The 17,001-nt window shown below is 33.4% G+C and overlaps 2 protein-coding genes and 1 long non-coding RNA gene across 6 annotated transcripts in view; 2 read left to right on the top strand and 1 right to left on the bottom strand.

Moving 5' to 3' along the window:
* LOC111507417 (serine/threonine-protein phosphatase 4 regulatory subunit 1) overlaps positions 1-3,903 on the top strand; it is a 369,931-nt gene extending 366,028 nt beyond the window's left edge. For all 4 annotated transcript variants that reach the window (XM_074169888.1, XM_074169900.1, XM_074169895.1 and 1 more), the window contains 3 exons: positions 523-1,136; positions 2,049-2,319; positions 3,495-3,903. In XM_074169888.1, the coding sequence (XP_074025989.1) occupies positions 523-1,136; positions 2,049-2,319; positions 3,495-3,601 (992 nt within the window). In that variant the 3' untranslated portion in view covers positions 3,602-3,903. The remainder of the gene's footprint in view (positions 1-522; positions 1,137-2,048; positions 2,320-3,494) is intronic.
* A 1,122-nt stretch (positions 3,904-5,025) lies between these two features.
* On the bottom strand, positions 5,026-12,001 carry LOC111507412 (uncharacterized). The gene is made up of 2 exons (XR_002722392.2): positions 11,305-12,001; positions 5,026-6,381 (listed from the first exon to the last, which is right to left on the bottom strand). It is a non-coding gene; the product is annotated as an uncharacterized lncRNA (long non-coding RNA).
* A 79-nt stretch (positions 12,002-12,080) lies between these two features.
* Positions 12,081-15,113, top strand: LOC141487577 (uncharacterized). The gene is made up of 2 exons (XM_074186714.1): positions 12,081-12,283; positions 13,454-15,113. Exons 1-2 carry the CDS (start codon positions 12,081-12,083, stop codon positions 15,111-15,113), a joined length of 1,863 nt encoding a protein of 620 aa, XP_074042815.1.
* Positions 15,114-17,001: the final 1,888 nt, after the last annotated feature.

Consider the following 17,001-nt stretch of genomic DNA (forward strand, 5'->3'; position numbering starts at 1 on the left):
AGAACAATATGGAAAAAACTAATAGAATGGAATAAGATTTCTTTGGGTGCTCTTCACATTTTTTTATGGAACTATTTTACTTATTACATATAGAAGTTATTTATTTCCATTATCAATGTCACTATTCAAATATTTCATATAGTGTCCTATAATTGAAGATGCTGTCACAAAACTTAAATCAGCCTTCATTCAAATAACAAATCTGCATTACTTTCAGGTTATCTGTATAATAGGGAACATTTTGTATATGTGGGGGGAGCCGATTAGTAGATGTAGTAGGAAAAGAAAGAAAGATGTTGCTCATGATATTTCATTCATATATATTCAGCAGCATGTAATCAAACCATGAACTCAAATTAATATTCAATGATTATCGGTTTTTTAGAACAAATGCATATAAGTAAATTTGTATAAATGAATTGTGAAGTAATAAATTAGAGAAGGTTTCTACAATACACCGTTATTCCATGAAAGTCTTTAAAAATCTAAAATTTTCATATCTCAAAACAATTTTATTTTTAGGTCCTGACTTGAAAAATACCAGCGAGAACTCTGAACCAGATCAAGATATAGTACCTCAGGAACTGATAAATCACTATGTTTCAATGACTGATCCTAATTTATCTATGAACATAGACAACGAAATGACTTATCACTGTGCCTATTCGTTGCCAGCAGTGGCGTCCACCCTAGGAAGTAATAACTGGCATTTACTGAAAAGCACAGTAGATTCTTTAGCTAGCGACATGCAATATAAAGTTAGGAAGACTGTTGCTAGCGGTTTACACGAACTTGCTCTGATATTAGGTCCTGAAGCAGCAACCACGAACCTAACGCCCTTATTTGACGGTTTTATTAAGGATTTGGACGAAGTTAGAATAGGCGTTTTGAAACATTTAGCTCATTTTTTGAAATTGATCGATCCCACCAAAAGGAATGCTTATCTTCCAAGGTTGGCTGAATTTTTACAAACTGATAACGAGTGGAATTGGAGGTTTAGAGAGGAGTTGGCAAAACAATTATTGGATGCTGTGAGACTTTTCAAGCCTTCCGACTCTACTAAATTCCTAGGAGTAATTGCAATAGATTTATTTTGCGATAAGGTAGCAGCTGTACGACAAGCTGCGATATCATTGGTGAGTAATTGTTTATTGAAGTTTTGAAATTTGAATATCACTGGCATAACACTAAAAAATTATTTGTACTTTGGAATGGAATGGAACCGCCATTATGTTCACTTGAGATGTTTTGATATCTAGATAAGTAAATTTTATAGAAAACTAGCGATCTGCCCCGGCTCCGCATAGGTGCAATGCTGATACTTTGAAACCAATAAAGATTATTATTATTGGGAAAGAAAGTTCTTGCCTTTCTACTACTCCATCTTGATATAAAAAAAGGGATGAGGGAATCTTCCGAAAAAAGGAAGGAAGTAACTAATTTGAAAATAAGAAACTCTATACATGGATGTGATTACAAATTGATTACTTCCTTCCTTTCTTCGGAAGATTCCCTCATCCCTTTTTTTTATATCAAGATGGAGTAGTAGAAAGCCAAAAACTTTCTTTCCCAAAAATTATTCACTCCTAAAAATATAACCCCTTCAATTCATTATTATTATTATATACATATTTTAAAATATATATGAATAGACATATGTACCTACAGCTGTAGTAGCAAACAATTGGAAGACATTGATTTACAATAATGCATTATAGCTAAGAAATATTGTGAAAAAATTGCCAATTGCCATATTTTTATTAACCAAAATCTAAATATCAATTATCGAAATTGTTCTAACCTAGTTGAAATGTTTAGACTAATTGTCAGCTACGAAATTCTTTTGAACATTCAAACGAGCAAAATCATATACAAAAAATTAATTTTGAGAATTAGTTTCATATAAAGTTTTCATCTTTGAAACATTTTTCGGTGGTATGCAAGTAATTGTTTTTTTGTTTTAGGTAAATTTATATTTTTATAGTTCTTGTCTATATCTCGCCACACTAAAATTCCATAAATGGTAGTTTCCTAATTTTCAATTTCAGATATGTGAAATAGTGAAGTATACATCATCCGAACCAGCACTGGCTCCTTGCCTTCTGCTAAAGTTAGCGGAGACTTTAGCTCACTCTAAGAAATGGAAAAGAAGGCAAACATTTTGTCTTTTATGTATAGAATTATTGAAAGAAGAGGCCTTATCAACAGAACTGTTTGCTTCCGAAATACTGCCTCATTTACTAGATTTGAGCTGGGACCCTGTCATAAATGTTAGGCTAGTCGTGGCTAGGTGTATTTCGCAACAAATAATGGAAAATGGTTAGTATCAATTTTTAATAATGGTAATTGAATTTTTTTTTTTTTTTCAAAATTTTAAATTATATTCCATTAAAACCATCACAAGTGTATCTCTGAAATAATTTCGAATTGCTTATACGTTGGCATGCCCTACTAATTCAATTCTGAAATATGGATATTAATAATGCCCTTGAACATAAACAAGTTCTTGTTCAACTAATCTAATACAAATACCAGATGATAGATTAATTGAATTCAGTTGATTGTTGAAAGTTAATGATATTTGGAAAAAAATAATTTTTGTGGTAAAAGTTGATTATTATACAGAATCAGTCTGAAGAGCCATATTTGTTGAAATTGACAAATCACCCAATTATGTTCCATTTGGTAGCACTGTATGTTGTCATTAGTTTTATTTCTTAGAATTACAACTGCTTATAAATTGACAATGTTTAATATTTTCAACGACATAGACTAAAATAGAAAAAAGACTAAGGAAACACTAGGATGTAAATCGGCCCTTAGATATAACGAGGAATTGAATAAAAAGTACAATTTTCCTCATTATTTTCATTTCAACCCTTAGTCTGTCTAAAAAACTAGTGACTGGTAGAATATTGTCAAAATTTGCAGTTATCAAAATAACATTTTTGGGACTGGGCTGTATAGGAGCTTCTAATTGTAGCTTCACTACTGGTTAAAAGTGACAAATGCCATTTGACAACAACAAAACGTTTTTCACTTCGATTATGGAAAAAATTCTCTGTCGCACAGCCTCTCCTAATCTTTTGGGGTTTCCAGCACAATAATTGCTTATTCAAAAAATACTGAAATATCCTTGGTATGTTGGAAGACAACTCAATAATGATTCGAAAATTTTTATTTATATGCTTTAGAAAACTTCTGTATTGTCACTGAGGTTGGCAGTATAAATTACCCACATATGTTTAAATAATCATGTTTTCTTTTGTTTGGATGATAATGGATCACTTAACATAATTAAATATCAAAAATAATTATGCTAAAAAGTTTATTCTATACTTTTTAAAAGAATATGCTTATTAAAATGATTATAACATATACAAAACGAATATATAATGTAGACATTTTTGTATAAGGCAGACTATGATATTATCGAGAGCTAAAATTAAACATTCTTGTTATTGCACAAGTAGCTGACTGTACCATTCTTGCAGAATATTTTGCTGATCCATCTAACGAACATCATGAGAGCCTCCAAACAGTGCTGAGAAGGTTACAGGCCGATAAGGACATTGATGTTCGTCAATCAGCAGGAGTTTAGCCAATTTTCTCTCGCCTAGTTTTATTCCTGTTTACATTACCATTTTCCACAGTGATTTGTACAAAGTTGAGGAAAATAGGGTTGTATATTATTGTTTTCATGATGTATTGATTCTACTTTTTCAATTTTATTTTACCTCCTCAAATTTATATAACTTGCTGTTTTTAACATACAATTGTAATTCCTGAAGTTTATTCCTATTTTGTTGAAATTATTTCTCCGAGTTTTACACTGTCAAAAATTTCGTCAAATTTGTAATATTGTAAGTTGTAAAATATGTATTAAAAGATTATATTTGTCTACATTTTATTTTATGTGTACTTGAATATTTATTGTATGATCGTGTAATATTACTGGAGTTTTTCCTCCACACCAAATCGTTATTTTTAACACCTCGGCACGTGTTTCGATCACCAAGTGATCATCTTCAGTGATCGAAACACTTGTTAAGGTGTTGAAAATAACGATTTGGTGTTGGGAAAAAACTCCAGTAATATTCATTACTACACCAAAGGTTCCAAACAGTGCATCATAAGTGATAGTGTAATGATAATATTTATTGCTAATTCCCATTGAGGCAGCGTTTAAATTGTAATTTATATCACTTCATACAGTAGCCACATTTTAAAAGGTAAGACCTCTGTAATCCTTAGCTCGCACAAGTTTCGATTACTGAGAGTGTAAGGAAGCGGCAGCTGATTAACGAAAAAAACTGCACAAATAACATCTTTTCGGATGCAGTAATGAGCATATAGTAAAAATGCATTTGATAGTAAATTTCATGCAGGTTTTTCATAATTTCCCGCAAGCCTTTGATCATTTGTTGTGTTATGGAATTTTTTTTGAGGACGAAACCAGCGCTGTTTGAAATCTGTTTTTCCGTTAATCAACTGTCGCCCCCATACGAGCGACAACTCTCAGAAGTTGCAGGAAAATCCTTAAGGCGCTCTAAGAGCGATGCCTGTGCGAAATTTGCGATTCACATTGGATTTGAGAAAGTCCTATTCGGAAAATGGAGAATATGACAATGTAAGACTGTCTGTTGATAACCATTAAGCAGAATGTTCAATACTTGAAAACCCTTCTTTTTTAGGTAGGATTTGAATCGCTGGAGATTAAATTCATTAGGAAGGAGATTATTCCACAACAGCATTTCTACAAATGAAATAGTTATTTGGCAATGAAGCCCAAGGTGTAGGGTAAGGTGGGGCAAGGTGTGACAAAAAGGACACATTGTGTTCTGAAATCAAATCAAATTATCTTTTATTTGGTCTCAAAATAATCAGTTTTTCTACTCTCATTAAACACATCAAATATAACAAAAAATATTAAATGGCACATTTAAGAGATCCGTGGATTGTCACAGAATGCCCCGTATTTGGGGTACTATGTATATCATGGGAAGGTCTATGAAACACTACTAATTGAGAGAACATTTTTTATTACATTAACTCATGAACAGACATAAGATGAATAACCTATAAGAACTATTTAGCAAATATGATATAGAACTACTAAACTCAATATTGGGGTAAACTTCACAAGGTACCCCATCACACAGTGCTTCAAATAATTGAATAAAAAAAAAATCAAATATAGGTTACAAAGAGCGGTAAAGTATTTATGTGTAATACACCAGTAAGTATTTACATATATATATATATATATATATATATATATATATATATATATATATATATATATATATAAACAACACAGGCTTTATATTTTAAAGAAAATATCAAATAAACAATTTTGGAAATTTCTTTCTGGCGAATTATAAACAAACCAAATCGTGATCATTTCAAAATAGCGGCTGGTTGTGCTTGACTGAACGTCAGCGCTAGAAGAATTTTAGAAAAAGACTGAGATAATGATTTTGTCACAGTGAACCCCATAGGACCATACCCGAACCATACTGAGCCACAGTCCTTTGCGTATTTATGATATGTACGCCTCGCATACCGTGTACTTGTGGGAAGGTATACATCAGAACCACCAAAAGATCAATGGGAGCAAGGCTGAAGAAGTATGAAAGAACTGCAGAGTAGGCCAAACAGACAAGTCAGCTGTGGCAGAACAAGCACTCATTGCCCCCGACCAGAGATACCATGGCCGACTGGTACAAGAGGCCATAGAAATCTACAAACACACGGATAATTTTAACCTTTGTATATAGACTAGACTATATACAAAGTTTTAACAGAGGAAAAGAAGCTGTGAATCTGAACCGAATATGGAATACCATTCTAGAAAGTTCAAGAATAGCAAACAGCATGACGGCAGGTAAAAAAGGGTCAACGGATGTTATTGACAGGTATTATCACACCAGACTACCTGAGTCAACATAAACACGCTTTACGAAATTTACCTAATTCAGCTACAGGTATTAGCAACATAAATACGCTTTATACATCCGTAATATCCAGTCATCGGAGATACACTCAGGATGTATAAACCTTTAAAGAATCTAGCTACTCGCGCCAGGAAAAAATTTCAAAAATTGACTGCCTTCCAAGACTATTATTGAATAAATAAAATTTATGGTCAATGGAGTAGTTAAAAAAATAAGTTATACAGTAACATATTTCTTATGTTAACCTTTGTATCAGGGATTTTAGTTATGAAGAGAAGTCATTAATGTTCTATTGTGACGATTTGATCTTTACTTCAGCTATCACAATAAATAATCCATTAGGGATGTCCTGATTTTTTCCACTAATCTACCATAAATCACTCAAGGTGCCTATACAAGAGGGAGCAATCTGATTTTTCGTGACCTGCAAAAAAAAGGTGAGAATTAGTTTCTCTAGGACCTTACAAACCATTTTTTCGAAAGCCCAGATAGGCGCATAATTAAGTAAATCCATTTTTTCTCCACAGGATACTTAAAAATAAAAAACCTTTGAAAATTCACTTTTCCACTGGACTTGTAAGTGTTCTTACAAATTTTCATGCCAATTATATTGTCCAGTTGTTAAACACTCTGTATTTATAGACGAGGAGTGGTAACGAGAAACAACTTGACTTTGGTTGAACAAAAATTCAAGATTGTACCAGCGAAAAGTAATTATTGTAATAAACCGCAGCAGTAAGAAACGAGTTGTTTTATTCATTGAACATAATGGTTGTATAATACTAATGGTCCTTCGGAATTGGACTAATGGAATTCGGAAAATAGAGAGTTGAAAAGTTAACTGGTCGACTGATATTCTCAAGTAAGATTTGATTTGGGTTTTTATTGTTGAAAAGTCAATAATAATTTGCTGTATAATTTTTACAAATTGATTCGTCTGCTTCCGCGTCATATATACCTAATTGTTAAAAATGGCTTCGAAAGAATTAAAAACTTTAAATAGGAAAAGGGGTGCATTGAAACGAAATTGACAATTTTTTAAAATTCCGTGTATGATTTGACAGTTGCCATGAGTAGTGACACTTTCGATAAAAAATCATCAATAATTAAATTAGAAATAAGATTGGAGAAAATTAAGGTATAATAATTGTTGAATTTAATGAGGTACACTATGAATGGGATGATTTTTACGAGATAATTATCCAAAGTAATTCAAATTATGAAACAATAAAAATTAATTGGCACTCTGGGGCAACTTCATTGATTCCAGTAGCGCATTTGCATTTTCAGCTGCATGAAGATTATAATAGTTGTCTGCTAGATTGAAGTGTTCATAGATTGTTTCAGTTGCCATAGGGATTTCAGAAAAATATATGTCATTTGATGGCAAAAATGCTACACCACAAAATAGTTTTCCATCACAGGGGAAATTATAAAGAAGAGATCAGTAGAAAAGTGTCGTAATGTTCAGTTACCACAAATGTATTTGATAACATTCAATGGTAATTACGACACATGGTTAGAATTTAAAGATATCTTCGATTCATGAAAATTCTGCCATTGGAGATATCCGAAATTTTCACAATTTGAGATCAGTACTAAAAGGTAATGCTAAACAAGTTATTGATTCCATTAAATTTTCTGCTAATAATTACCAAGTTGCTCAGAAAATATCAAAAGACAGATTTGATAATAAGATATTATTAGTTCAAAACCATATATATTCCTGCGATTCATGATATGCCTGTTATATCATGTGAATCGTCTCATGAACTGAGTAAAATTTTGGATACCTTTAATAAACATTTGCAGGCTCTGGAAAGTTTGAAACAACCTACAGAACACTGGGATATTTTGACTATATTCTGGTTGGCCGTCAAACTTGATAAAACATCTTTACGAGAATTGGAGTCATTTAAATGGAGTAAAGAATTGCCCACTCTTGAAGATTTTAATAAATTTATAAAAAGCATCGCGGATCTTCTAGAAACATTCGCATTGAGTCAATGTTCTGCAAAGTTAAAATCTAAAGAAATGAACTCCAAGGCATATGTAACAATAATAAAAGTCAGTTTCCTGTATTTTGTGTAAAAAATCTCACAAAATTTACTATTGTTATAAAAGAAACCGCAGAAAAAGAATTGCTGAAGCAAAAATGTTGCTTCTTTTTTTGTGCTGTTTGAAACCAAGTCATTTCAGTAAATTTTGTTCTTCTGGTATTGGATGCAAAAAATGTCGATTCAAGCACCATAGTTCATTGCACGTTGACAAATCCAAGGAAAAGAAAAATTTGGAAATCACTACACAAAATATACAGGGCAATTCTTCACAGGAAATTGAACAAACTGCTACTTTTCGCAATATGATAAAATCATCGAATTTACATTTGGCTGATCCTCAGTTCCATGTATCACATGAAGTGGATTATTAATAGGAATTTATTGAATTCGGAAAAGATTATATTAGAATCTGCCAGTTTTGCATAACACCAAGCGGGGTTGCATTATAAGTAGGCAAATGAGATATTCCGAAACAGAAAAGACTACTTTTTGTGGCTTAATTTCTAGAAATGATACGATTCTAAATCAATTAGCTGAGTTTTGGGAGGTTGCAAAACCAGCAATTTGAAAAAAACATGACACAAGAGGAGAAAGAGTGTGAAAATCATTTTGTAGAAAATACCATTCGAAATAGTGATGGTATATTCGTAGTTTCGTTTCCATTCAAAGAATCAGTTTTAAAATTAGGTGATTCAAAACAAAGAGCTTCATCTAAGTTCTGTCCATTAGAAAAACGTTAAGTTAAACACAAAGATTTGAGAAATATGTATGTTGACTTTATGGTAGATTACGAACTATCGGGACATACGACGAGAGGTGATGTAAATAGCCAAGGTATATTCTATTATTTGTCTCATCAGGGAGTTATGAAAGAACACAGTACAACTACAAAGTTGAGAGTTGTTTTCGATGGGTCACCTTCTTCAGAGAATGGGGTGTCTCTTAATGAATTGCATATGCGGGACCACCTACGCAAAATTATATTGAAACAATTTTATTGAAATTTCGGATACACGCTTACGTTGTTAGTGCAGACGTTGCTCGCATGTTTCGTCAGATACGGGTGAAGAACAAACAACGAGCGTTGCAAAAAAAATTGCCGGAAGAATCCTTCCAAGGAAATCGGTAATTACGATTTAAATACTGTAACTTTCGGCTTAATATCCAATCCGTTTAAAACAATCATATCTAAAAAAAACCTTGAAATATAACCCCATTGTGTCGCAAAAGCTACAGCGAACGATTTTAATGTTGATGACTTCTTGAGAGGCGCTGAAACCATATATACGAAGCGTTGGAACTTTGTATCGTAAGTATTTGGGTCGGGAAGGTTTTATCTGAGAAAATGGTAGTCTATATAATAGTAATGAAACATTCAGAATGTCCATTTTATCATATATTTCGCAAATCTTTGATCAGTTGGGTTTAGTAAGTCCTTGTATAATAATTCCAAAATTAATTTTACAACAGTTGTGGATGTTAAAGCTCATGGGATGATTATGTTCCTTCGGATATTGGTCAAGAATGGATGAAGTTTCAGGCAGATTTAATTAATTTAAATTCTCTGACAATAAAAAGGCAAGCAATTTGTAGAAAATACAAATTTTTTGAACTAAGTGCTTTCTCAGATGCTTCTCTTCGCGCATATGGTTTTTGCATTTATTTACGGAGTATAGGGGAAGATACTAGCATTTCTGTGAATTTATTGTGTGCAAAAGGTAATCTCGTACCAATAAAAACCTTTACCACACCAAAGTTAGAACTTTGTGGAGCATTGCTATGTACCAAATTGGTACATAAAGTAATTCGTTCTTTGAAAATTGACTTTGACAAGGTTTATTTTTTGGAACGATTCAACAGTGGCACTTGGTTGGATGTGTTCTCAAGCCATATATTTTCAAATTTTTGTAGCTATAATCAAATGTCTCAAATTCAAGATTTAACAAACTATAAACGTTAGCATTATGTGAATACTGAGGATAATCCGGTGAATTTAGTTTCTAAAGGTGATTCACTTTCGCTTATAAAAGAAAACAAAAATTGATTTCACGGACTTTATTGGTTATATCAAAAGAAAAGAACTTTGGTCTGAATTGAACAATCAGATCATATCGCGGAAAAGAAATGTAAATTTCAAACAATATTGGTTTAAAAAAAGGTCCAGTCTTTCCTTTTCACATATTTTCTAGTTTGAATAAAATGAAAAGGATATTGGCTCACTCTGGGAGATTTATATACCTATGATTACCGTAATTCCAACTGTAATAAAATAGAAAAACTATCCGTAGAAGATCTCGAATATTCATTCATCTTACTGAAAAGGTTAGCTCAAGACGAAAGTTTTGAGAAAGAGATAACAATATTGAAAACAAAAGGGGGAATGAAAAATTGTTACTTAGTCAAATTGAACCCATCATTCATTGATGGATTGGGTGTATAAAGGGTAGGTGGACGCCTGCAACTTTCAGATTTCAATTTTGTTAAGAAGTTCCCAATAGTAGGTATATTACATGCCAGTGATCATTTAACTAAGTTAATTTTTCGGTTTGAACATCTCAGACTCATGCAGGTCCACAAATGTTACTATCATCAGTAATAGAATCAATTTGGTCAATTAGAGGTAGCAACTTAGCAAAATAAACAGTGCATTCGTGTTTAGGGTCGTTTCAGAGCAAAACCATTATGGGACATTTTCCCAAAGAAAGGGTGTCAACTGCACCAGCATTTTTTGTGATACTTGTTGACTATGCTAGGCCATTTTTATTAAGACTATATTAGGAGGTGGTCGTTCGATTTCAAAATGTTATGTCGTTATATACACCTGTTTTTCCAATCGCGCAATTCATTTAGAATTGGTCACAGATGTGACAACAGAGGCATTCGTAGCTACAATACATTTAAACGTTTTGTAGCATGTTGTGGTAAACCACAAAAGGTAGATATTCTCTGATACTGGAACTACTTTCATTGGAGCAAATTCAGAATTAAAAAGATTGAGAGAATTTCTCAGGTCAAATGAAACAGTTTTGTATGAATCATTTGCAAATGGAGGTATTACTTGGAAGTTTATTTCTGCATATTCACCACATTTGGGAAGCGGGGATAAAGTCATTTAAATTTCATATGAAAAGGAAGATGAGAAAATCAAAATTGACTTCTCAACATTATTAGCCGAAGTTGAGTTGATACTGAACTCTCAACCACTAACTCCCCTTTCGTCAGATCCTTCTGACTTGGAAGATTTGACTCCTGGTCATTTTTACTTGGAAGGTCTCCAGTTTCCTTACCTGATCCTTTCCTTACTGATACTCCTGGGAAGATTCCAGAAGCTTCAACAGTTGTAGCAACTATTTTGGCAGAAATGGTCAAAAGAGTTTGTAATTTCTTTTAATACTCTAGTTGTTATGATTTGTGGTAATATTTTGGTGACCCACCATGTTTCATTTATTATCATAGGTGTCTGCGCACTTGCTCGGCCCATCTGTCGGGTCAGCAGTCAGTCATCAGTTGACATACGTAGCATTAACATCCATTGTCTCAAGCTATACATTTTTCAATATTATATACTTCGAACAGTATTCATCATTTTATTTGTGGTTCAATTAATCACATGCATGCAATCATAATAATAATTATGAAAATCAACAATCACAATCATTCCACAACTTTAAACATGGTCCTTCGAGCCGGATATCATTAAAACGGTTGAGAATCAGCATCGATAACATACAACAAGTACCAACAAATCATCGATCAAAATATTAATTCAATCAAGAAATCATCGCAAATCAGACGTTACAAGCCGTCGATTCCAGGCACTTTCAAAAAAAGGTTGCAATCGAGTATAGGACAAAGAAGTCAACAAATACAAAAACAATTCCTAAGTCGAGATAAGTTTTTCTACATCCGACGAATAAAAAGAGATCCTAATTTCCACAATCTGTAAGTCAGTTTATGTTCCCTTTTTGCATTTATTTTCGTCAATATTTGTGTAGGGGATTGGTGGACTTATGTTTTTACCTTTCAATTTGCAAATTATTTAAATTCATTTAACACAAATAAAATGGACGAACAATTAAAATCATTAGTGGCTCGCCGTGGCCAACTAAAAGGCCAGGCCACTAGATTTGCTAATTATTTGCTTGATTCTGGGTTACAGCATGATCGCTGGGAACTACAGGAAAGAGTAGCTAAACTTAAAGAAAAATGGTATGAATTTGAAAGAACACAATCAGCCATTGAATTATTAGATGATTCTGAAGCACAGCTGGTGGAGAGGGAAGCATATGAAAAAAAATATTATGAAATGATTTCCAAATCAGAAAATATTTTAACACGTTATGTTAGTGGCACCTCTTCTCCTGCAGCATCGAATCCTCTTAATGAGTTCCATTTGAAATTACCTTTAATAAATTTACCTGAATTTAATGGATCATATGATAGATGGTTGCAATTTTATGAAACATTCAAGGGTCTTGTTCATGAAAATTCTGTTTTGAGTAACATTCAAAAATTTTATTATTTGCAGTCGTGTTTGAAGGGTGATGCTAGGCAGGTTGTGCACTCCTTAGAAATTTCAGAAAGTAACTATGATATCGCGTGGAACCTCTTAAAAGAACGATTTGAAAACAAAAGAGTAATCATTCACAATCATGTAAAAAATATTTTTGATTTTCCAAATATACAAAGGGAGTCACATATTTCTTTGAGAAAATTATTAGATAACATGTTAAAACACACTAGGGCATTGAAAAGTCTTGGTGAGCCAGTGGATAGTTGGGACACTTTGTTAATTAACATCATTACAAGCAAACTTGACTTTCAAACTCAGAGAGATTGGGAATCCTCAATCGACAAAAACACGAATCCTACATTCAAGGCATTAGAATCATTTATTATTAAAAAATGTCAATTTCTCGAAAAACTCGACAGTAAATCTATTCAAAAACCTAAAATGAATGAAAAGTCATTAACTCATATCACAGTCAATGAAAAAACTTGCATTTTTTGCAAAAAACAGCACTTAATATATCAATGTTATAAATTAATATCTTTATCAATTAAACAAAGATACATAGAACTTAAAAAACTAAAGATTTGTACGAATTGTTTACGGACAGGACATTCCGTAGAAGTTTGCAGGTCAGCTCATAGTTGTAAAAAATGTAAAAGGAGACATAATTCTATTTTGCATGATGACTCATTCGTTAATACAACAAATAACATTAATAGAAGTCATTCGAACACATCAAACAGTCAAATTGAACAAAACAATTTTGTTGAATCAAGTGAACCCAGCATCTCTAGTGACATAACAAATGCGGCACCTATTCAAACATTGACATCTCATTTTTCTCAAGGGAACCAAAATCAGGTGATTCTGTCGACAGCAATTATTTATATTCTTGATTCTAATAAAAATCCAATTAAATGTAGAGCCCTGCTAGATTCTGCTTCTCAAAGCAATTTCATTTCACTAGAAGTGTTCAAGAAACTCAATCTACCTGCTACTAATGTAAACTTACCTGTATGTGGTATCAGTCAGTCAACAATTAATATATCATCTCAATGCAATATTCAAATTCGCTCAAAAGATGGACAATTTTCTAACAATCTTCAATTTCTTATTATAAAACAAATTACATCAAATATTCCGCAATTTTCATTTGATCCCTCGTGTCTAGATATACCCGATGAAATAGAATTAGCAGACCCAGAATATAACATTTCACAAAAAATCGAAGTATTACTTGGTGCATCAATATTTTTTGATCTCATAGTCAAGGGGCAAATTAAACTAGGGCGAAATAAACCCATTCTCCAGAGAACTCGATTGGGTTGGATAATTTCAGGATCTTTACAAATTAAGAACCCAGAAGCTCATCCAAGTTGCATGTTATCAGTAAACAATTTACTCAACGAGCAACTTGAAAAATTCTGGAGCATTGAAAATGTCACCCAAACGAAAACTCAATTCTCTGATGAAGAACTGGAATGCGAAAGTCATTTCCGCCAGAATTATTTTAGAGATCATGAAGGCAGGTTTGTAGTCAAACTTCCTTTGAAAGAGTCGTACAAGAATTTAGGAGAATCATTGAATGCTGCTATTAGTAGATTAGAGTCAGTAGAAAGAAAGCTTTCTAAAGACATTAATCTTCGTAATCAATATGAGGAATTTTTAAATGAATATGAGCAACTGGGACATATGTCCAAAATTGACATCTCTCTCGATGACCCCAATGACATAAAATTTTATTTGCCTCATCATTCCGTCATCAAGGAAAACAGTTCTACAACTCGTCTACGCGTGGTTTTTGATGGATCATCAAAAACTTCAACAAATCTATCGTTGAATGACGTGTTGAGGGTTGGACCAACAATTCAAAATGATTTGGTTTGCGTTTTGCTGCGCATGCGTATCCCCAGATTTGTTGCAACAGCAGATATATCCAAAATGTATAGAATGGTGAAAGTTCATCCTGAGAATAGAAACTTGCAAAGAATCGTTTGGAGGAGTAATCCATCTAAAGCTATTGAACATTTTCAACTCAACACTGTTACATATGGTACATCAAGTGCTAGCTTTTTAGCTACTCGTTCTCTGCATCAAGTGGGTTTGGACTGCCAAGCTGAATTTCCTAATATTAGTGACATTATCATAAACAATTTCTATGTTGATGATGTTATATTTGGTTCAGATACATTGTCTGACTTAATTCAGTTAAAATATGAACTTAGCAATATTTTGCAGCAAGCAGGCTTTTTATTAAGAAAATGGGTTTCTAATGATCATAGAATTTTTGAAAATAAAACGGATCAATGTTCTTCTACCATTTTTGAAATAAGGGATAGTAAAGAAAGAAAAACTTTGGGTATTACCTGGAACTCACAACAGGACCGTTTTGAATATTCTGTCATTCTCAATTCACAGTGTAACCCCACCAAACGAACAATCTTATCAGCCATATCTCAAATATTTGATCCTTTAGGCCTAATCAGCCCAGTAGTAGTCAATGCAAAAATCATTTTAAAAGAACTCTGGCAAGCTCAATGTGATTGGGATGCTCCAATTCCTCAAAATATTTTAAAAAGGTGAAAAATTTTTATTGAATCACTCCCTGCTATAAATTCTTTAGTCATTTCCTCGGCACATTGCTATCAACAATGCGAAGTCATTCCATTTACATGGATTTTGCGACGCATCAGAAGCTGCTTATGGTGCTGCTGTTTACCTTGTTTCACAAAATCAAAACGATGAAATCCTATCAAGTTTAGTTTGCTCTAAATCACGTGTAGCACCTGTTAAAGTAATACAGCTTCCGCGGCTAGAACTATATGCGGTGCTTTGTTACTTGCTCAATTAATGCAAAAGGTTAAGGATTCTTTGCACATTAACATAACCAGCAATTATTGTTGGACAGACTCTGAAATAGTTTTAGCATGGCTTCGTACTGAACCGTACAAGTGGAAGACTTTTGTTGCCAATAGAGTCGCAGACATCCAGTCATTAACTGAAGGTTATGAGTGGAGACATGTGAGTTCAGCACAAAATCCCGCAGATATTGTTTCCAGGGGTTTAAATCCTGAAAACTTATCAATCTGCACCCTTTGGTGGAACGGCCCCCCTTGGCTAACTTATGATTCAGATTTATGGCCAACTAATCATGAGACCATAATGTCTGAAGTGCCGGAAGCAAGAAAAGAAAAAATGGTTTTATCTTTTAATTCCTCTTTGAATTTTGATATTTTCTCAAAATATTCATCATTCAATAAACTCCTACATGTAACTGCATATATTTTTAGATTTTATCACAACATAAGAAACTAACTGGGTTAATTTCTCATGAAGAAATAGATAATGCAATTTTAAAATTGTGTCGTTTAATTCAAGCACAAGAATTTTCAAATGAACTTACATGCCTTAATAAATCCAAGATTATATCAAAGCAAAGTAAATTAGTTTCTCTTTCCCCTTTCATCGATTCACAAGGTCTAATTCGTGTCGGTGGTCGGTTGAGGAAATCTCCATTAGGTTTTGATCAAAAACACCAAATCGTACTTCCATCCAAACATGCATTCACACGTTTACTTATAAAACATACACATAACAAAAACTTACATGCAGGCACACAATTCATTATTTCTCAAATTCGTGAAAAATTTTGGCCATTAAATGCAAGAAATACTGTACGTAACGTATTACGCAATTGCTTAACGTGTTTTCGACCCAAACCAACTGATCATTTTCGTCTAATGGGTGAACTGCCTGAAATGCGCGTTACCCCTACAAGACCCTTCACGTATTGTGGGGTTGATTATGCAGGCCCTTACCTACTCAAGGATGGAAAATCCAGATGTAGAACTCTCATAAAAACTTATTTATGTATTTTTATTTGTTTAGCCACAAAGGCTGTTCACGTAGAATTAGTAACAGAACTCACAACAGAATCATTCATGTCAGCCTTCAGAAGATTCGTTTCACGCAGAGGTCTCTGTAGTCATATCTACAGTGATAACGCTACTAATTTCATTGGGGCAAACAATGAATTAGAAAAAATTCACAAATTAGTAATTGATACAATCAAAAATGAACAATGTCAATCATATTTCTCTGAAAATCGCATCACTTCCCAGCAAACAATTTTGATCGGCCTTATTCCGGCCCAGAATATGCTGGCCAGATCTGGCCTGAACGGCAAAGCACCTATAGCCTATGGCGGGCCAGTGAAAATAGGAGACACCGGCCATCATCAGGGCCAATGCTTGGCAACAGTGTCTTTTGAATGACGGGCCTCTGCAGGCAAAACTGTGGAAATCATTGATGGCCCAGTAGAAATACTGCAATGGAAGTTACCTACTCAGAGGGTTGGACCACTGTGAATTATACACATTTACTGATTGCCTTTTAATTGAAAAATAATGAATAAAGTAACGATAGTCGTTGCTGACCGATGTTCCACCCCGGCCAGGGGGATCACCTGCAG

The sequence above is a fragment of the Leptinotarsa decemlineata genome, unplaced genomic scaffold (genome assembly GCF_025532065.1).
Source record: "Leptinotarsa decemlineata unplaced genomic scaffold, Ldec_3_MD MMD2_P_RNA_scaffold_11, whole genome shotgun sequence".
NCBI classification, from domain to species: domain Eukaryota; kingdom Metazoa; phylum Arthropoda; class Insecta; order Coleoptera; family Chrysomelidae; genus Leptinotarsa; species Leptinotarsa decemlineata.